At 34.9% G+C, this 23467-nt stretch overlaps 1 protein-coding gene across 3 annotated transcripts in view; it reads left to right on the top strand.

The window, feature by feature from the left end:
• The first annotated feature begins 3296 nt into the window (after nt 1–3296).
• The window catches only part of LOC105197206 (cyclic AMP response element-binding protein A), a 39918-nt gene continuing 19747 nt past the window's right edge, over nt 3297–23467 (top strand). The window contains exons 1-2 of one of the 3 annotated variants that reach the window (XM_011163477.3): nt 3297–3806; nt 8133–8352. In XM_011163477.3, the coding sequence (XP_011161779.1) occupies nt 8284–8352 (69 nt within the window). In that variant the 5' untranslated portion in view covers nt 3297–3806; nt 8133–8283. Of the gene's footprint in view, nt 3807–4075; nt 4392–4508; nt 5110–8132; nt 8353–23467 lie in introns of those variants that run through there. The other 2 variants (XM_026136864.2, XM_039447646.1) reach the window with 2 other exon arrangements.

Below are 23467 nucleotides of genomic sequence, written 5' to 3'. Positions count from 1 at the left end.
ACCGTGATATATCAAATAGTATTATTAAAAAAATACGAAACCACATATCTAAAGTCAGAAAATATTGCAATGGCGATTTTGTGATGATAAACTGTATGATAAACTATAATAAAAAAATATATATTTACATTAATATTTAAGTAATATTATTTAATGTTATTTAATATTGTATTATATTAATTGGAATATTACTTAATATTAAATAATATTATGCCCTTATAGGGAACAAGCCAAAAAATGTATAAAGTGGAAGGGTTCAATTCTAGACTTTTAATTTTATAGATTTTGTTTAATACATAAAAATATATGTTAACAATATTCAATTTAATATATTATTTCCAGCCAATTCGCTCGGTCATTTTTGACCTTATTGTTAACATAATTTTGCAGTTAGCATATACAAGCCTATTTTTTATTTATTCTTAAAAATATATTTTATTACTTAGTTTATCAATTTATTTTATAATTAATCCTTTCCTTATGGGCTATGTCTGAATTCTGCTATTATCTAGAGTGTCAGTTTTAAGGCTCAAGGATTCTTTCTTTCGAAGCTAATATCGTCGAAACTGTAAGAGATAGAAAAAATATTGTAAATAAAAATTTAATGGTTTGAATAGAAATAAAATTTTTATATAACAGTAATAAATTTTTTTTTTATTTTTTTTTATTACTGGTACAAAATATTCTTGAAACCATTCAATTTTTATTTAGAACATGTTTTTCTATCTCTTACAGTTTCGATGATATTTGTTTCGAAAGAAAACACATCTTTTAAATAGAACCTGAAATGTAATATCATGAAATTAAATTGCTAATCAATTTAATAATTTTGATGTCTACAAACATTTGTACGATCCCCCCTTATTCCAAAAACTATAAAGAATTTGTTGCAAAAAATATTCGGTCAATGTTTGAACCTCGATCTCCTTCTGGGTGCCTTAGCCAGTTCAATCACCGAAACCCTTGCAATATTTATCGCAACAATCGATAATGTTAAATGAGTTTTTTTTAGCCAACGACGCGTATATAATCAATAATACCAACACAATAAATAATACCTTAATATCTTCAAAAAGTCAACAAATTTAAATTTGTTGACCACCAAAAACGAGAATAGTCATACTGGTCGGAAGCAAAATGCTCATTAATAATTTTGTAGATTAATTTAGAAACAGTTTAGGGGAACTTATAAATGTTTGTAAATTTATTTAAGAAATTATTATTGAGCACCATCTGCTTTCGAATGATATGACCATTCTCGTTTTTGGTGACCATGTAAGCACATGGGTTTTGATTCCTTCAAAATAATTTTGCTTAAGACAAAAATTTTTGATCAACATCTTATAAATATTAAAATATCACAGTTTTAGCCAATTTGAGCAAATCTACTTTGTTCATATGATAAGTGCGAAATCCTTTTTTGATAGAACAGTTTTCTTCAAATGACTTTCTAAAATAGTATTAAGTCTTATAGAATAGAGTTTTAAATAATTTAAAGAGACATTATCGTTTAGAATGTCAACAAAATCAATTTTTTGCATTTTATGAAAGTAATTTTAAGAGTCTATCCTTAAATTTTTAACATTCGGAAAATTACGAAAATTACAGTTTATTATTTGATCAGTGGTCAACGTCAGAGCGCTCACCAGGCCTGTCCAAATCCAATACAACTATTGTAACGACAGGTAGTTGAATATTTGAAATACCTTTTTCTATCGTTGATAGAATAGATACTACCGAGTTAAAATACGTAAAATTTTTTATTTTATTTCTAACGTAAATCTGTCAAAATGTATGATTTACTCAATCATTATTATGAACAATTCTTTTTAAAAAAACTGAAAAATGTTTAATATTATAAATAATATAATAATATTAATACTATAAATAATAAAAAAAATATTTTTAAATAATTGATCATTATTTTTATTGATTTATTTTTGTACATTATTATTTTAAAGGCAAGGCCAAAAGCTCCTTAAAAGATACATATACGAATAAAAAGTTATATTACTCCTCTTTCCTTCACTTTGTTAAACCGAAGAGCTTCTTTAAAGTTTATTGAGATAATTGATATTAAAATTTAATGGAATATAAGGGTAAAAGAAACGTTATTATCCTAAATTTTATTATCCTAATTTTCAAAGAAATTATCAATCAAGAAATTGAAAGAAAAATACAATTGTACCTGCATACCGTACATAAAAGGAAAAGGGACAAAGTGCAGGAAATGTAACCGAATGAACGGGTCTATTGTAAGAAATATTTCAGCGTTTTCATCACTCGTTAAATAATCACGGTTAAATGCTTCGGGATCAGATGCATACTCCAGTGCGCTCGGTCGCGGGTGCGTGCATCGATCGCCCGCATTACTTTCCGCACCCGCATACCGTTAAGTCTGTCAGACCCTACCGTGCTATTATTATCAAAGAACTACCATCACAAAGTCGCATTCGACTTCAGTTTACGAATCGAAGCGCAAACGAATCGTTCTCTCTTACATCAGACGACTCGAAAGAACTCAAGTAAAAGTTGAGAAGTAAAAGGAAACGAACGATTGCTTATCGATCGCTTATCTGTCGAAAGGAATGTGAATCGGGAACCTCTTTTGGATATCTGTGCACATTCTTCACTAAATATTTCAATCATTCCTGAAATCTACGAAAGGAGATGGTCCGCTCAAAAGTTTAAAAACTTATGAAACTTTGGTAACATACAGACGTTTTTTACGTTTAAATACTCACTACTGTTTAAACTATTTAAGTGAAAATCAAGATTATATAAAATTACATAGAATTATATATCAAATATGTCCACATATGTTAAAATATATATATAGATATAAAAATTTTTTCCAGGATTGAAAAAAAAAATTATAAATATATAAAACTACGGATTTTAATTTCTTGAATTATTTAACCAGATCATGTTTTAATCAATATTAATAAAGTACAATGCTTAGTTTCCGAGAAATAAGGGGATGCTGCATTCAAAGATCAACACCGTATTGACAACTTTCCTCTTGGACAACTTTAACGTATCTCTAGCTTTATTTATTTCTTTTTTTTTTATTCTCGAGTTAGGGACCATCGCTTATCACGATCTGACTCAGTTTCACCGTTTTGCTCTTCGCAGACCGGCGTCTGCTGTAATGTCTACGAGACGCATCGGAAAGACCGGGGCGGTTCCACGCGCTTTTAAATGTCCGCTCGGCTACGCGCGTCACGACTGATAAGGCTGCGCGCGCATTGCAGCCGTTCACTGTTCAACTGATAGCTCAGTACGCTGGTAACAGGTGGTTCGCCGCTATTGGCGGAGCGGCAGCGATTGAAGTGCCTCGCGGCGCCAGCACGTGCGGCCGCCGGTCTCGCATTCACGCGGAGAACGTCGTACCGCGCGCATCTAGTCTGGCACAACCGTTCTCCATCGGCAGGAAGGCAGGCCAGGCAGGCCAAGCAGGCAAACAAGCAAGGCGGAACCTTCGCCGTTACCGTTCCAAAATCGATCGCTGCGTGCCGATACTCGGTGCGTGCCTGAGTGCGTACGCATTTGCGAAACAGCCGGTTCCTCGCGATTGGCGGCTCCGTGACAACTCGTGAGTGCGCGGGTGTTGGCTATCGATCCCGCTTTCTTTAGCGTTCATTGGCGCAGCCGTCGTCGCCGGGATAGTTCGCTCGCTCGCTCGCAAGAGCGGCGTACAGTGTTGTGCCTTAACATACTTAGAGAATTATCCTCTGTGATTCCCCGCGCGCGCGCCGCAGGTCAACGAGAGATTTCCCTTTCCTTCCACGCCCGTCTCTCGCTCGGTAAGTAACAACTGCATGCAATCTTCTCCCCTTCGCTTCTTCTTCTTCTTCTTCTTCTTTTTTTTTTTTTTTTTTTTATCAATCTTTGGTACTCGCGCGGTGATACCGCTACTCGACGGCTTGGCGCGGCGCGCAAAGACGGCGGCGGATGTGACCCGGTGCACGTGCACGCGCCGCCGAGCCGGCGCTCCGTTCCATCTGGTGCGCTCCGATTACAACCGACCGGATCTATCATCGCGCGCGAGCCTCTGGTCTTCCTCGCGCGCCGCCGCCGCCGCCGCCGCCGCCGAGAACATCGAGCGCGATGAGTTCCCGAGAGAGATTCTCAGCTCGCGAGAGATCGCCGCGAGTGATGCGCGCGGAATGTGGAGCTCCCTCTCGCCGATTGACGGTCCTCGCTCGCGACATCGCGAAGATCCGACCTCCCGCTCGTCTCTGCTTGAAACCGCGTGTGCGAAGTAGTGCGCTCGGCGTCGAGCGATCACATTGAGACAAATTTGCCGCGTTTGGCGACTTGTCAGCGACAATCCGCGGATCTTCGCCGATAGCGACGCCTGCGGAGTGCTCGAGTCGCGCGTACCAAAGGTGAAACGAAACTTTCATCGAGTCCTTAGCGATAAAACTCTCTCTCTCTCTCTCTCTCTCTCTGAAAATAGTATTTATTTATAAGCTTGACGTATCTTGTCCGCGATAAAAGCTTCACGTGCTTGTCGCAATTACGCGAATCGCGCGCTGATAGCAACATGCGCGGGATCTCGCGGTGTCCTCATCCGCCGAGCGACGCATCTTTCCTTTTCTTTCCGGAAATACCAGTTTTGATTAGCATCGACTGCGGTTACGTGGAATCGTTCGCGCGTCGAAAGGTCGGCTGAACCGAGCCGGACGGTCGCATTGCGTGAACGAGCGTGTAGTACGGACATTGGAAAAAAAATAACCGGAAAATTATAAAAAAGTAAATATATCGTAAGAGATAAAACGCGTGCAAAAATTTCTGACGATTGAAAAAGAGAAATAAAAGTGAAGAACGCACGCAGCCTCGATGTCGATATCTGAAATCGTTTATCGACAGACCTTCCGACGATTCGTGGAAGTAATGAAATAGACACGGAAATAATTTTCAAGAGCAATTTTGATAACAATATATCGCGATATGGCATGTGACACAAATGTTAAGTAACAGATGATTGTTACGTTATCGTTGCGAATGTTTGACGCGATGTTTTTCACAGAGGGACAGATTTGTCATTTCATCGAAACGATGAAGTTGACAAGCCCGTAAAATTTGAGAAAAAAAGAAGAAACGGTAAAAATTTTCGCTGTCTCATTAGTTGATGCTTGGAATAACTCTCTCGAACGATGCGCACGCTTCAGGAGAGAGTAGACTAGCTGTATATTTACGTCGTTTAGAATAATTGGCGTTTTGGTCTGTAACTGTTCCGCATCTAAAATAATACGTAGTATACGTAATGTCGATTGTCGATGTTCTCTTGTGATTATCCTTGCGATTATATTCCGCGGCACAAATTAGCGACCGAATAAATAACAGAAAAAAAAATTTTATTCTATTGCATGCAGCAATCGCTCGTATATGTATAAGATCTTTGGAGTTGAATAGTAACTAATTAAAAGGTTAAAAGTTAATTAATGAAATTAATAATTTTTAACTTTAATTAGTTATTTTTGAAACACAAACGATAATTTACTAACTTTCTCCCTAAGTTAAAAATTTGTCAATATACAAAATAAAAATTTATCAAAAATGTACATTCTTACAAATAGAAAACGATATTTCTTTGCTATTTCATATAAACTTAATTTATAAACAAAATATTACATTTTTTTGATAATCCATATTATAATTGTTTTGAATAATGTATATAACTCTAGAAACTTATAAATTTCTAATTTAATATGAACAATGCTTTTCAATGTTAATTTTTAATTTAACTTAATTTAATTTAATCTTAACGTAACTAAACTTTAATTGAATTAGGTTTTCGTTTATATGATTTTTAACGTAATTAATTTTTATAAGTCATTAACTTCAACTTAATTTAGTTAAAAAAATACATAATTTACCTAACCATAAAAGTCTTTTTTAAAGAATTTGACTTTAAGCGGATTTAGCTTGTTTACACGAAGAAATTTTGTACAACTTCTTCAAAGAAACTAATCTATAATAATTTTTATTTAACAATCATTTTCGTGAATAGCAATATCTTTGAATCAAGAATTGGAATTTTTCTAGTTGTTATTATTATTAAAGCAATTACATTATACTTTTTAGATGACTACTGTAATATTGAAATGGAAATATATATGCTGAAATTTTAAATAAAGATTAACAAATTTTGTAAAAAAATTTTTGACATTTCTGCTCGATGTGAGACGATGATTGTTGAATAGAATATTTCTTTTCTGTGTACATCGACGCGTTTAATCCTCTCATCAGTCATGAGAGATGGCATGTAACATCGGCTTTCAGAAGGATTCTTATCCGCATAAAGAACACTTAATACCTCATCTATGCATGAATTTTTTTAATCATTATCTCACGCGTAAAAAGAATCCATAAACGTAGTTATAAAGGAGAGACCAGATCTTAAAAGAGAAATTTTCACGCGCATTTGACGCGCTTCGTAATAACGAGTTAATTTCTTTTCCCGATGGTGAGCAAAGCCGATTAGAATTCTTGGCGCGCCCTAAGTTTCATCCGCTGTGATTTCTGGACAGTTATGCGTGTTATGTATGCGCCGAGAAATGGTTCAATTGAACTTCATACTCTAAGATATTCCGTTCCACTCCAAGATAACTCCGATTGATATTCATTATCTAAAGATTTATTTTTGTCCGTCGTAAATATGTTATAAAAAATTCAGAAAATGCAATTCCAACACTTGAACATGTAAAATATAAACGTTTAATCGCGCTCGAAAAAGATCGCGTGGAATTATAATAAATATTCTCTGAATCTCATAGAGTGAAATATCTCTGAAGAATGAAAATTAAGCTTGTGCAACGTTCTGTAGAAAATAGCATTAATAGAGAATAGGAATATAAACAGAGAAAAAAATACTGTTGAATCAAACTAATTAGAAATATGTTCTTGTAATAATTCAATAACAGTATTAATGAAACAAAATGATTAAAAGTAAAAATGATAAACATGATTGGATGAATAAAATTTAGTTGAATCTATATATATTAATGATATCCGATGTTTCATTGAAACGTTTTAATTTATATTATTACAGTATTTTTTCAGAGTATAGGAGTGAATTTTTATTTTTATTTAGTGACAAATTATTCAAATTGAGATAAATATCAAAAAATCTAATGAAACTAACGGCACGATTATTATTGTGCATTCAAACATTCCATGAACTTTTTACTCTTTAAAGTGATATTTCGTTCTATAACATTTGAAGAATATACATATAAGAAAAAGAATGAAATTAACATAACTTTTCCTTGCAATTTTGTGATATCGTTTGCATTACCGCGTAACAGTCGGAGTAGCTCCTCTCCCCCCTTCTCTCTATCTCTTTCTCTCTCGCGACGTATACTTAGCTCATAAAGACAGGTCCATTGAACTCGTTAGAATGCACCGCGGCCCGTAATGCAGCTATGCATCATCCCGTAATATAGGACAAAAGGCATTAAACGCAAAACCGGCCGGCTGCGGCAGATAATACGATACGCGCAATACCGTATGCGGCACTGGGGTCACGGATGCGCACGTGCATGCATCGCCGTAATCTATAAGTCGCGCCCGTTTATCGATATCCTCCTTACCGGATCAGCACATCCGACATCCGGTTGGATCTTTTAATGACACTTACATAAACCTTTCCGGCCTGTCTGTTATCGAACGAGACTTGTCTATACCTCGCACCGTTCAAACACACATACACGTACACATTCTCTCTCTCTCTCTCTCTCTCTCTCTCTCTCTCTCTCTCTCTCTCTCTGTCTGTCTCTCTGTCCTTTTTCATTTTATTTATATGTCGCGAAAGTGCGGTTCCTCTTATCTCTCGCTCCTCTAGATCTAATTTTATCCGAATCGCGTGTATAAAGCTGTGAATTTATTTTCTCCCATTTTCTACAAATAGCAGCAATAACAGTTTCTATTTTAATCCTGAAGGAAAATTTTAATCTTGACCCAAGGGAAATCTATCTCGAGATCTCTTTAATTAATGCAATTAATGTAATTAGCGCGCCCTGTATTTACGAATCTCTCGTCGTTTAGTAAACAAGATGATTAACATTATCTATTATATAATAATATCGATAAATTCACGATTATGAGACAATCTTTGTTTTCAGGTACCGAATCGCGAGATTATCAAAGAACGCTGGATCCACGTGGCGACAGCATGTCGGCGCTTTAATTTTCTTCGTCCTTCATGGGCGAGTACCATGTTCCTTTAACCGACGACGTTCGCATTATCCGGAAAGCTAAGGGAAACGAATTATCATGGCGTTCTACGACGTGGGAACGGCCGACCTCAAAGAATTGTGGGAGTTGACCTATCTCTCCGAGCCGGTGAGTTATACGCACAATCTTTATATAAACTGATTCTTATGAAAGGAAAAAGATGGAAACGTCATAAATTTTATTATAAAAAACGTGTACTTTTTTTTTTTAATTTTACTTTGAGGTCACTCTTAACACGTTCGCCACTATTGCCGTTCACTGCTCACGAATTTGTCGCGCCTACGTGACGTGCATAATACATTCTTGGGAAAGTATCTGCGATCTCGAATGAGAGGAAGCTCCATTGGGATCGTAGGGACGCCTACGTCCTTCCGAGGGCCGCAATCCTCCGCGTTACTCGAATATTCGTGTCAAATCTCAGACAGTCGACAGCTCGTAATAGCATCACCACGTACTGCTGGTGCATCGCAGTAAATGTTTTTAAATAGCGAATACCGTTATTTGCGTACGATGTTGCGTCATGTCGACTTGTGCTTAATTTGAGTCATTCTTTAATCATTCCCATCTCGCCACTGCTCCTATTTACATCATTAATTTAACGATCAAATTCAAGTTAAACAATCTAACTTGAGAAATGTATTAAGGTTAACTCAAATTTAATCTATTAATTATTAAATACACTGAAAAAAGAGTTTGACGATAATTATCAAGCTTTAGTGAAATAATTAAATGTTTCGTTCATATAACAAAATATTTAGTAACATTTAATAATCATTAATAGTAAAAAAAACACAATAATAAGTGCTACACATTATTAAGTATTACTAAATGTTTGGTTATATTAATCGAACATTAAATTCAAGTATGCCTGCATGCCTTAATATGAACGTTGCTCATTTTGAAACCGAGTAATTCAATTGTAGAAACGGATTGATTACATGTAATTTTGTTTCCTCGGTTACATATTTTGTGATGAAATAATCAAGTTTGTCACACACACGCACACGCACACACAAATAACAAAATGTTACTTAACTCAAGAACTTGATTTAAAAATTTAAGTTCTTTTATATTTAACAGTGCAGACTTATCTAGTATATGTTGTAGATGGAAATATATGATTTACAGCAGATGTATATTTTACAATATTATTTTTACAATCCTATTTTGCAATATTATTCCGAGAAGTGTCTTTTTTATGAGCTTTTTATATGAAGTGTAAAGAATGTTTGTATCGAATTATCAAATTTATTGACTTCACGTTATTGAAAAAAATACATTTTTACACGTTTTCTTTCCGATAACAATTGCAATATTTGACATAAGAATGTCATATATTTACAATTTTTTAATTCTCATACAACAACATACATGGTAGAATTTAATTAAAATGTAATTGAAATTGACTACATTGAAATTCATTTTTAATTTACTTAACTCTTTCACTATAAATATGGATAACGTGGAATTCATAGTCAATTTTTATTCATGAAAATCTCAAAGAGTCCCCCATCTTCCATATCTTCTCGTAAATTACTTATTTAAAAAAAAAATAGATATGACAAATAAAATTAAAGCATCAAATCGTATTATGTGCTAACAAGACAATGACAATAAAACGAACAAGACGTTGAGCCTTTTGGGTAAAACATTTCTGCACCAAAATATAAAAAAAGTATTTATACTCGATTTTTTCTATTTATCTCATATTAAAAATTACTCATTTTTATGTACCCAAATAAGTGTACTTTTTGACGAATTTGGAGTGCCTTTTCTTTTCATTCTTATTTCAAAGCTTAACTGAAACATCGTAGAGTCACTTTGTTACATGCATTTATTATAAAAAGTTACAATTTTTTAAATTAAATAACAGTAATTAAATTATGCTACATTTTATTTTTCTTTTTTTTTAAATAAAATACAGACATTTGTTCCAGAAACTTAAAAGTATGTTTATAAGTTTTTAAAGACTTTTTGAACCATTTGAAATAGATAAAAAAAAGTGTTCGGACGTAAGTTATTCAGGTTTGTACAGATAAAGTGCTATTTTTCGCGTTATATCGTAAGAATTAATCTTCAAGTCTTTAGCTTGAAAAAAATATAAATAATAGAATTTCGTTAAAATGTAATTGAAATTGACTGCGTTGAAATTTAAAATAGGTTTTATCAAAATAAGTTGTAATCTCGAATCTCCTTTTCAATCCTGCATTTTTTTTCAATTAGTCGCTTTTCTTCTAACTTGCTTAACAATTTTAGTTTAAAGAAATTATATGACAGCCTTTGAATTATGAACAATAATAAACGCATATGCTCACATATGCGTCGGGCACATTGTCATTTATTATCGCGCTTATGGCGACACGGTTGCGACTTGTGCTAATTAAAAAGCTAAGGAAATGAGGAAACCGACAAATTTACATGATAGCGCCCCATTCGGTGAACGTCATAGCGCCGATAATTCTTCCACCAGTCTGACAATCGTCGCGCCTATTTTTCACGACTTTCGCGTATCATCTATCCGACTATCCACCACCATCCTACGAGCGCGCGACGGAAACTATTTTTCATCGCTCGTTGCATTCGCGTTTGCAGTAACAATGGCCCCGCCACATGCTCCTTTCATTCTCGCAGCGTACGTTCCTGTCTTCGATCGGTGCACGCAAAATGGGACACGGTCGCAATCCGTCGACCCTTTCACGTCAGAACTCTCTTTTTTCGCGGTACACACACAAACACGCCAGGCATCAAATTGCCGACAAATTAATTCTAATCATTAACGCGTCGCGTCTCTGCGCTGCGTTACGTCTTCGCTCGGCTGTTTCTCGCTGGCAAATAAATACCAATTCGCATGCAGTTGCATGGCTGTTTTAGCTCAGCGCCTCGCGCACGCCAGACATGTGCTTATTATTAGTTATTGTTTCTCTTATCGGCCGCCTGTAGCTTCGCCAAGTAATTTCGCAGGTCCCCGAAGCGACGGCGACGGCATCTAATCGGTATTTTTATCATTTTCTAGAAGGTCGGTGATACGCACGTTCGATTCCGCTGGAAATAAATTCAATCGTCAATCGCGCTTGTAGATACCATCGCCTCGGGGACTCGAATTAATCTCACGTCGACTCGATCGTCGTTGAGGACTCATGTAACAACAACGCTGGGAATGATAGCAATTATTGTTTTCTTCTCTTTCCAGAATGCATTCGAACGTGGTTACACTTCGAATGCATCGTCACAATTCGATTGTTCCTCGCGAATACGGCGGGGATAGGATTAGCGCCACTCGAACGCGGATTCCCGGCATTTGTAGTTCGTATTATCGTACAGGAAAGGCTATTGTATTTCGGCAGTGAGTCTATAGTTGGCTTGCGCACCTGTACAAATATCGCATCGTTTCTAGTGAATGTACTCGTAGGCAAGTCTTTTGCAAAGAGCCACTCGATTACGGTTGTCTGTATATTCAGCCGTTAATACACCAAACACGATTCGTATATAGAAATTCCTTTTTCTTTCTTTTTTTTTTTTTTTTTTGAGCATCGTAAGCTGCGTTTCTCTTCTGAATGTAAATTTAACGACGCTTCGCGTTTTTGTCAGTATTATGTCTCGGAGACTTCTCGAAACTATTAATACTTTCGAGAAATTATCTCCGACGTCGTTCCCGGTACTCTTTAAGATTACATTATTTTTAGTTCAACAGACGTGGGAAAACACGAGCCACTTACAGAAAAATACTGATAAGATACAATGCAAGTGTTCATTGAATTTCTGTATATGTATGCTGATTTATAATAGACGAATACAAGTTTGAGAGACCCAAAATAGCTTTACAACTCTATATCCTTCATGCAACAAACACATTCGAATTTTGTACACTAATTACAATTTTATCAATCCTCATTGTCACATGTTTGTCGCAAACGTGCTTTTCAGACAATTTACAGATTGGCCCAGTCACCATTCTGGAACTGCACATTTATCGTCGAGAACGCATTTGTTATTTACATTCATTGAATAACGACGATGCTTCGTTACACTCTCATTATCTCCGAAATGTGAGCTTACGTAACTTGCAAGTGTTATTTAAAAATAAAAGTCATGAATCATAATCATAACATGATCATAAATGAAACAAGACTATTATGTGAATAATACAATTAAACAGAACGTGCTAATAAACGATTAGAATTATCTCTTCGACTTTTGTAGTTTTGAAGTGTGAAAAAATTTTTTTAGAGTTCTGGAAATCCTGCTGAATGCTCTGAATAGTCGCCGCGAAATTCTATCAAAAATCTTAATGCGAAACGTAAAACTGATATTTTTGAAGAACTGATATTTTTGATATTTGCGACTATTTTTTTGATATCACTTTTGAGAATTCAATCTCAATTTTTTTTTACATTTTCGGGCAGAACCATTTCTAAAATATATATATCGAGAACTCTAGAATTCGTCAAAAGGAATCGTATATACAATTCAGAACTAGGATTTGACGTACATTTTTTGTCTTTATTTTTTTCTCTAATCAAAAAAGTTTTTTTATATCGGGAACTCTAATTAAACTCGTTTACAGACATCAAATTAGCTATTCAGAAGAACTCTCTATATATTTTCCCGTAACGTTCATAAAAATACGCGCTGACAGATTAATATAATAAGTTTCATCTTACATACTACAGTGTATATTTTCGTGCAAAAATTGTTGGATAGAAATACGTTCCAGGATTAAACATCGATTAATCTAAAGTAGCGCATGCATTTTAAATAGATCTCTATCAACGTATTCAATAGAGATTCTTTACTAAATTAAAATATCATTTGTCACTCACCGACACACGATGCGCAGCAGCGGAGTTTTTAATGTTGTAATCTGTAAAACACAAATAAATATAATTCACATTATAGTAGCGTAATTATTATTGCAAAAAATGATTACGTTGGTTGAGTTTTTATTCATCTTTTTCAAGCACGAATTATATTAATAAAATAAATATATATTTTTACAAAAATCTCTATATATGTAGACTTTTAACAAATTAGATGTACAAGTCCTATTAAAGTAATTTAACTTTTAAATCAAGTACTCGTTTACCTCGTGGTTGCTCCGCCGTTGCCCGATGCCTCCAGGTCCTCCTCCTCCTCCTCTCTTGTACCTGCTTGTTACTTTTTTATGGCACTCACTTACGAAAACACTACACTAGCAATAATCACCTAGACGATCGCGCGACAACCTGGACGGCACTCCGCGGTAGGCGACGAATCTCGAGCGCAGGAGTACGCGCGGTAATGTTTACGCCGCGCCGCGCGGCGCAACATAACCTTACGACCGGTTGGCCGCGGCCGTTGCTAACACATAACACACGCGCATCTCCGGACGATTATTATATCCGCGTTCTCCCGTACGCTGATAAACATACGAATTGAGATCGAAAACAAACACCCATTGACGGACGGACACTCACCGACGCCGTCGCTCGCGCGACGAGACGAGCTCCGGTCGAACGAAACTCGCGGTCTAACAACAGCTTGTTGGTACACTTGTGAGTACATACGGCGGTAATCACTGCTATGAAGATCGCGCGGCACTTTGCACTTACACGGCACTTCCAATGTACGCGATGCGCAGTTTATTATCGGTAACAACGGGAAATCAACACGAAACGGCGAGCGCTATCCGCGAACTGCGAGCGGCGTCACTCGATATCCGACGGCAACGAAGTTAGCCGACGGACGACTCTCGAACGATGGAGACGCGCGAACACCTTCATGTGACACCATCACCACGCCGCGGCGGGCGAGATAAATTAAGATGTCGCATAACCTTCGGTCCCGTGACCGTAACCGTTGCTAACGTATAACACACGCATGTTTTTAGATGATTATTGAGTCCGCGTTCTCACGTATGTACACTGATACACGTACGAATTGAGTCTGAAAACAAACACTCGCGGATCGAAAAACGCGATCGATCGACGGACGACAGATCACTGACGCCGTCGCCGTCGCTCGCACGACGAGCTTCGGTCGAATGGAGTCCCACGAAATTCGCGATCTAGCAACAGATCGCTGGTATACTTGTGAGTACATACGGCGATAACTTTGCTTTTGGTATGAAGATCGCACGGCACCTGGCACGATGCTTCCGATGTTTATCTGTGCCGCACGCAGCTTCTTAGCGCGCGGTGCGTGCAACTTCACGCGATTAGCGCGACCCCCTAGTAAATAGGCGCCTACTTACTAGGGGATCGCACTGGGGTGCGCAAAAAAAAAGTAGTATTAAATCAACAATTTATTGTCTGATATATAAGCGAGAATATAAAATCTTCTTGGAAAAATTTATAATCTTAAACAGACATAATTTGCTTACATGAAAAACATCTCTTTATGTAAACAAATTATGTCTGTTAAAGATTATAAATTCTTCCAAGATTTTATATTCTTGCTCATATATGAAACATGAATTGTTAATTTGATACTAACTCTTTTTCTGTGTAAAAATAATTAAAAAACGAAAATAAAATTTGTACGATATTCTTTTGCAAATTACATAGTTTATTATTTTTTATATTAGATCATTTTACATGTTTGTAACTTTATAAAACTGTTTTGTTTATATTGTTTTCTTTCATATTTTCCTAGTAGTTTAGAACATAAATCACTGTGCAGTGTAAGGCGGTACTCGTCTCCGTGAGACAACTATGAAATCTTCAACTTTAATATTGACTTTTAATATTGACAGAGATTTTATGAATTTTTCATATTCTCTCTAATAGAATAGAAAAAATAGAACAAATCCACTGAGATGCTAAAGAAACGTATAAAGTGAAAAAGTTTGATTCTAGTCTTATAATTTTATAAAATATTTTTATAAAACATTTAATAAAACATATTAGTAAAAACTTAGTGTACTATTTGATTACTTAAGTTATTAATTAATTTTATAATTAACTTTTTAGTACTCCTTTCATACGAAGTCATGTTTAAATTCTACTAGTACTGCTTACTGTATTAGGTTTGGAACTCACTTTCTTATGCGCTCTTTTTGGATTTTGTTGCGAAAACATTAATTATTACAAAATATAACAAAACAATATTATAAACTGCTGCATCAGATAGAAGACAGTTTATTTTCATGAATATACACGTGGGGACACAAATACCTTTTCACATGAAGTTACACGCATATCGGAGCGTACTCCACGCGCTTCTTATACATATATATCCTGAAAATTTTATATTATTTCTACAACATTGTTGGAATATTTTGGTAAAATATTGATATTGTACGTCTCTGAAACGTTTTTGAAATATTATATTGAAAATTATTACAATATTTCTGAAATATTGCTGGAAGCTTCAGTACAGCAGAAGCATACTCGTATGCATGCGTTATTATTTTTCAAATCAAGAGCGTTTAATATTATAAATATATTTATGCGCATGTATTTTTTCTTTTCTGTTAATTATTGACATCTGCAGGGTAGCATGAAATTTAACGTGGACATAAAAAATATTTTTATCTGTATTATATATTCAGAATTGATTTTTATTTTTGCATAATAACGAGTTATTAATATGCATCGATACGGTCGCGACTTCGGGAGCATCGTAATAGAAATTGAAAGGCAAATCTGCACATGCATGTCAATGCTGTCTCATCATATTTGGGGGGGGTCAGTCCCCTTTGGCAGGAATTACGTCAGGCGTCGGACAGTTCGTCGTGCGCGCAAATATGTCTACTCAATAAAATCGTTTAAGCCAACGAGCTAACGTTTGTGAAAGAAAAACAATGAGAATCCTCGCATGCTAAATGCAGTTGATTGTGATTCTAGATTAGAAACCGTGATCAGATTCAGGGAACGTCTATTTTCCAACATTAGAGCATTTTATGCCTGATGAAACATTTATGTCTCTCTCTTTGAAAATCCATATGTTCCAAAAAAATCAAGATAACGAGTTTTTTCAGTTTATTTTGAAGGTCAATGTAATGGTTATATGGAAAAAAGTAACTAGTTAATTTTAAAATTTTGAACTTAAGGTCCAAATCGTAGAGGTCCAAAATCTCTACTTTTTTTGTATTCATATGTAAGTTCGTATATATAGGCTTTAAAATTGTTTATAACAAAACAGTAAAAATTCTAAAAGTTAAATTTGATGGATCCTATATGACGGACTAAAATGCTAAAAGTTAGATTTGAGAGAAACTCATTTTATTCTGTTATTTAAAATTTTAAAATTTTTATTTTTAATTTGCAGCTCTTTTTAGGGTCTAACTGTTGGTAGAACATAATACAATTAAATGCTACTCCTAAAAGGAGGCCAGACACAAAAGGATAATAATAATCATCAAAAACTTGCCATAATGAATCATCCTAATTACGACTGTCGCTTACGGCAAAAATATTGATTTCTCGTTTAACCGACTTTCCTCTCACTAACAAAAAACGGCGGCACCGCGCGATTTACCATTGGCACAACGAACGTCGCGATTAAGCGTGCTGTCGTTACGTAGAAGTGAACGACAAAACGACGAAGTGTAGCAATGCAAACACAGTGGGTGTTCGCTGATGCATCAACCACCACGATCGATTCTGGAGGTTATGAAACTCTGGGAAATAAACTAGAAGACCAACGTCAATGCAAAATTTTTCTCAAAAAAAACGTTATTCAACAGTGATAATTTTGTGCCGTACTTCGTTTTTTTTTTTACTCATTACGATGAAACATTACGATGCTCGTTACAGCTGCAATTAATTCGCTATCTGTCTCTTTACGTCAAAAACACTTGTCTCGATAAACGTTGTTACCTTGCCAATGTATGTCGTTATATTATTTTGAAGATAAACTCGTGCATTTTTTATTTTTAGTTTTTACGAGGCATTTTATTGTGTTAGCTTCACTTGATTTATTTTATTAAACTTCATTTCAGTGTGCATTTTATATCTTATTTTACCATAAAATTTATAATTAATGCCAATATAAAATGTTGAAAATAAAAATTGATTTAAAAAGCTTTAAATAGTAACTTCTATATTACTAGAAATGTAGGGCGGACAAGATAATCTCACTACAGTAATTGTGTCTATGCTCGTACGTTTCGCATTTTTATCGTGGGCGGTATAAAGCAATTTTCTTTACTCGTTCTTCGTGCTTGCGCAGGTGCCACTGACGCAAATGTTGATAGTAGTCCTCGCGTTACACATTTGAAACTTGTGTCAAGTTGAAGTACTTTGCATAGTCACTTGTGTGTGAACGCGTGGTCCCATTAAAGAGAAAAAAATAATATATATTTTTGATTAATTTGTAACGGTTAAATTTGTCTTACAAAAGCGTAATATCATAAATTAAACAAATATTGTAGAAGCACTTCAGAAAACTGAGACAATTGTCGTGCTCTGATAAGAATATTATTCCCCGATTTACAATTAGTTAAAATGTTTTAGACAAAAGTAAAATCGCAGATCTTTTTGGTCATTCGTAAATTATAGATTTTTTATTTATTCATAAATGATATTCAACATTAGCATTTTATCTGGCCGAGGTTTGTTCTCAGGATATCATTAAATATCATTAAATATTAAAAGCTCACTTGATGGAAGAGGTTTCATTTTAATCCACCGCCCAGAAAGGGACGCACGATGAATGCCTTAGGAAAATACCGCGGAAGTAATTTTCCTATAGTATTACAAAAATATCGATTGTGTCTTTGATACTTGCTGAGAAAAAAAAAACTATCGACGACACGTCGTTACCATAAACAAACGGTATTATATTTCCTACAGAAACAAGAAGCGTTGTAACACCATAATTATATCTTGATCCTGATATCGTTTTATTGATCACACAATGTTATTTTATTACGATACTGACATCTTTTTGAATACAAAAGCTTCGTCCATTTTGGGCTTTTCGCGTCCAGTCATCAATCATATATAATTGTGTAGATAATAATGATAGCATTAAAGAAAAAATGAGTTTAGATCTTCAAACCCCTGCAGAAATTCTGATCTCCTGGTGTTATTTTATTCGTTTGATGACTCTATTATCAGAGCTGTCTAATACGACAAATATTACGTTCTGCTACAATATAGACTTTGTACTTAGACTAAAAGTAATGAAATATTTATTACTTAGAATGTGATTTATAAAAATGCAACGCATAATTAGTGGAAAAAAGATGGTAATATAACAAACCCAAAAATAATTTCAAAAAATTAGTTTAGTTTAAAAATCACACAGTATTTTGTTTTAAAATTATATATTTTTAATTATCCATTGTTTAGAATTGTCCTGATTTAGAATTTTTCTCCGTTTAGAAACTTTAGAGATATTATTAGAAATATTATTTTATTGCTGTTTAACATTAAACAACAAGCATAAAATGTTTCTGAACATCGTTCTGTAGAGTATCTAACAATTGATTTATCAAGGAAATATTTTGATACGGAAATTTTACTAAAACACCATATTAACAAAATCTCATATTGTTGTTTAACTTTGCATAACTGAAAATGTGTACAATATGTAAAATATGTTGAAATTTACAACTACTTGATAACTTTATACCTATTATAGTGGGTAATTTTGAGAAAATTTTCTTATAGTGTAGCTTGAAAAAGTTTAGAAATGTTCAAAACTAAAAATGCCTAATAACAATTGTCAGCTGTTGTATATTGGTATATTAGCACCACTAAAAAAATGGCGGGCTACTAAACGAATAATTCCATAAGCAATTATTAGAATTCGTCACCTAATAATGAAGATAATAGGGGTAGCCTCTCCTCTTCTATTCAGACTCTTATTGAATTAATCAATTAAACAATAAATTAATAGAAGTATAGCTGGTTTTTATTGCTAACAATTGTACATGTTACTCGCAATTATAGTTTAATAATTAAATTACGATCTTTAAATAACAAACGTTTTGACCTATTTAATATATAAAAATATATAGTTCTGTAACAAAATAGTTATGTTGTAAAAACATTAATGATTACAAAATACAAAACAATATTATAAATACTGCCTATCAGCTAATAGATGATACTTTGTAGTTTATATTCATGTTTATAAAGTTTATTTTTATAAGTAATATTTCTTACGTTTAAAAAATATTACTCGAAAACAAAAGTGATATGCCAGTATATATTAACTTTCCTCTATTAATAAATAAAAGAAATTTAATTTAATAGTTGGATGTTCAAAAATATTAAATAATCAATAATACGATAAAAGTGGTTATAAAAATTGACACAGTTAGTGGTGCGTAGTATAAATAATAAAATGTCTCTTTAAATTAAATTACATAGATGCGTTCCTAGGAAACACATGTTTATTAACAATTACTTTTAACGCGGAGAAATAAATTATTATCTGGACAAAACAAAATTTTTATGTGATCGTCGCAAAGTGTTTTGTACGTACGTTTATCGAGCAATGTGACGTACAACAGCAATATAGATTGCTTATCTAATCTAATTAGGGAAAAGCGATAAAAATAGCTATGGTGTCGCAGTAGAACACCCACAATAATCGCCATGGTAATGACTATATGAGAGAAGTCGTGGTTGGTTGCCTTCTAGTCCGAAACCGGAAGCAGGAATATGTCGAGCTCGCAATAACGGAAGCACAAGCGCGAAGAATGGGAGAGCCGGAGTAAGTAAACAATAGTAATGAAACGATGTTGCGACACTCGTCCCTCCGCACGTAGGCAAATATTATATAAAAATGAGTAACCTCCGGAGAACGCAAACGTTGAAGTGCTCCAACGCTTGAGTAACATTTATTTTTCATGTAACTCGAATCCATTTTCTCAACGAGCAAATTTATTCTTTTTTCCCCCCTGCCTTCTTAACAAATTTCCGACAACGGCAATTTCTTTCTTTATCAAAGAACTATATCTGTATATACATATAGTCTCAAAGATCTCGTCCGTTAAATATGGAAAGTAGAAAATAACGCAAGGTGATATAGATACGAATCGCATCGTACGTTCTAACGCTATGTACGATACGTGTGTCGCGCGTCTTCTTCCTTGGAAATAGCGGCACGTCATTAAACTAAACTTGTCTCGAACATGGTCGATCTCTACGAGCCGACTTTCTATCTCGAACAAGCATGCCGAAACAGAATTCCCTCCTTCACCGACGAGCTTTCCGTTCGGGCGAGCGGAACTCCTCGAGGAACGCGACTCCTCAGTTCGCGACATCGTCGCCGCGCGTTCTTGAAAAAAAGAAGGAAAAAAACCGTCAATTACCAGCGATCGTTCATTTTCTAGCGGCACATTTCCTTATCGCCGAGCGCAGCATGATTCCAAACGACGCGACCGTGGCACGAAAATAATTATTGTTTTTCCCGGCTTCCCGTTTGTTTGCACGCTTCGCTTCCCCGTTCGCTTCTTCGTTACGCCGCAGCTTAAATTCACGCCGCGTCGGCGAGTGGAGAGAAGGAAAGGCTTGAAAGAATTCGCGACGAAATCACCGTAGCGTGACCTTTCGACATCTATATCAAATCCTCAGGTAGCGGCGGCCAGCGTTCGACTTTTAGCTGTACCGGCGACTTCCTTACGCCTTTTTTTTATATCGATGTCTGAAACAGTTAATCGCTATCATCGGACTGATGGTATTCGATATTTTAGATCCGCATCGTTGCGCTCACGACTAGTATATCTTCGTGAATTCTTCATTATAGCTGTTGCAATTGTTACAAATGTAATGTGAAAGTAATTTTGCCTTCTATTAAAAATGTGAAATTTATAATTAAGTTGGTTATTTAAGAAATTCCATAAATTAAATTTTTGTCCAAATTGAAATGTTAATCTTTCCGTTCCTGAATTTTTTCTAGAAATAATCAGCATCTATTTTATCTTCTTAAAGTTTTTAAACGCACATTCCAAGAATTTTTGGAATCAATGATTTGAATTTACTATTTTTTGGTTTGCCACATTGGAAACGTGATTCTGAGATTAAGCAGCAATTTTTTTATATAGCCCTTACGTTGATATTCAAAATGAGCTTAAAAAGAACTTGCTACCTTCATTTTTGTAGAAGATGTATTTTTAATTTTTTACTATATGAATATTTGATGAAGTACGCAGACCAAGAGTGAAACTCACAAGAATGTTGACTTTCTTGTGAAAAGTCCTATCTTTTATCTGTAAAATGAGTCGAGGAAAAAGTCGATATCTTTATTTTTGTAAAAGATATGAATTTTCTAAGGACATAATACATGTTCCACCAAAGGGCCAAGGAATTCAGAATCAAGAAAGATAAACAGTTTCTTTCAAAAACCACATTGGTCAAGCATTCCTTTCCTAGATACCAAGCTCACAAAACTGCTTTTTACAATTAGAATAATTTGAATTTTTATAATTAGTTTTTTTTTGGCAGTAAATTTTAGAAAATTATTTTGATTACTGTAAATGTAAAAACTAGGTTTCTCCAGTTCTGTAAAAGTTACATTTTTCACACACACATACGCACACACACGCACGCACACACACACACACACACACACACACACACACACACACACACACACACACATACAGGTAACCGATTCAATTGATTGAGTTATAATACAAATTTAAATTCCTGTGTTGCGAGCGAAGGGCAGAAATTGACCGATTTGCAGGATGCGATTGTTGCGCTCTTACTGTTTCTGGCGTTCTTATCGTCTATTCGCATAACACCGTTAGATGCGGGATTCCACCTTTGTACATGCGTAACCGTAAACTTTTCTTTCGCGCACGCTTGCGCGCGAAGCTATTCTCACTGTTTCTACAAGCATGTAATGGTACGATGCATTCCGGAGCTGTAGGATTTTCTGTCAAAGAAAAACGCATCTTCTGTGAAATCATTGAATCTGATGAATTTCAATATTTTAATAGCAAACACATTTTTTATTATATCGTGGATAATATAACATACGCAAGATTAATAATAAAATTAATGAATAATAATAAAATATTTAGCATTTCAAAATTTTTAAGAGAAGAGAATTTCTATGAAATTACCTTTTATTAAAAGGTTCGTTGATGCAAAAGAGAATTTAAGTTGTAATTACATTATTCTTTGCATTACAAGACAGTAGATAATTTCCGATTTGTTTCTATTATCCTCGAGATGTCGAAGGCCACTCCTTTAGCCACTCGTGTCTGCAGTGAGCAGTGAAAAATGTTTGTAAAAATGCATAAGATAATTTGATATCTCATATGTGCAAGATTGCAACAATGTTGAACTCTGTAAGCGATTGCATCATGCGATTGGAGAATGAGAAATACAGTTTGGCAAATTCGTTATATTTAATCGAATTGAACGTCCTTCGACAACAAGAACACGAATACAAGCAGAGCGCGAAGGACAGGCTTGTTTGCATAAGACACATTACGCTATTAATAAAATAAGATGATGTAGAGGAAAGTCACCAATATTAGCATATCATTTCGTTTCTTAATAATATTTCTTAAACAAAAGCCAAAAATAAAACTTCAAAAACATGAATACGAACTAAAAATTATCTTCTATTAAATAATATTTTTATTTCCTGAATTGTTTAAGCAAATCATATTTTTGTCAATTATAATCAGTGCAATGTTTAATTTTCAAGAAATAAGGGGATGCCACTTTAGGAGGTTTATGCTTTAACAGTTTGGTGACTTTCCTCACCGAGAAAATTCTAAAGTGATTTTCGTTTGGATAAATAATCTTGCGTTTATCGCGCTCGACGTTCATCCACTATATTACATCTGTCATAAGCTGCCACCATTCAGTCAGTTGAACGCAAACGACTCTCAATTTTCTCGTGGTTACCAACCGGCACGGAACCATTACTGTTACTATCGCGGCGCCTGCAGTTCGTGAATGAACGCAAAAATTCGCACACGCAATCCGTCGCACAAGCCTATAATTATTCAGGAAAAAAAGAGGGAGAGGAAGAGAATCTCTTATGAAATGAAAGAATATGTTTTGACCAAATACGTCAAAGGCAACGCGAAACAACAACCGTATGATTTACTATATAGCGCGGAAGAAATTCCACCGACCTTGAATAATCCATCGCGATTACAATTGCACATTTATCCCAGAGCGTACCTTAGTCTCGAATACGACAGACGCTCGCTTATCCGCTCTATTATCAGCAACTGACTGCATCGGGAAGATTTCAACGATTTTAACGACACAGATCGTAGATAATATTTGAGTTGATAACAGAATGGCAAGTTGATTAAAAG

Source organism: Solenopsis invicta, chromosome 3 (assembly GCF_016802725.1).
Source record: "Solenopsis invicta isolate M01_SB chromosome 3, UNIL_Sinv_3.0, whole genome shotgun sequence".
Classification (NCBI taxonomy): Eukaryota; Metazoa; Arthropoda; class Insecta; order Hymenoptera; family Formicidae; genus Solenopsis; species Solenopsis invicta.
Note: the sequence above shows the minus strand (reverse complement) of the source record. Positions and strands in the feature narration are given on the sequence as shown.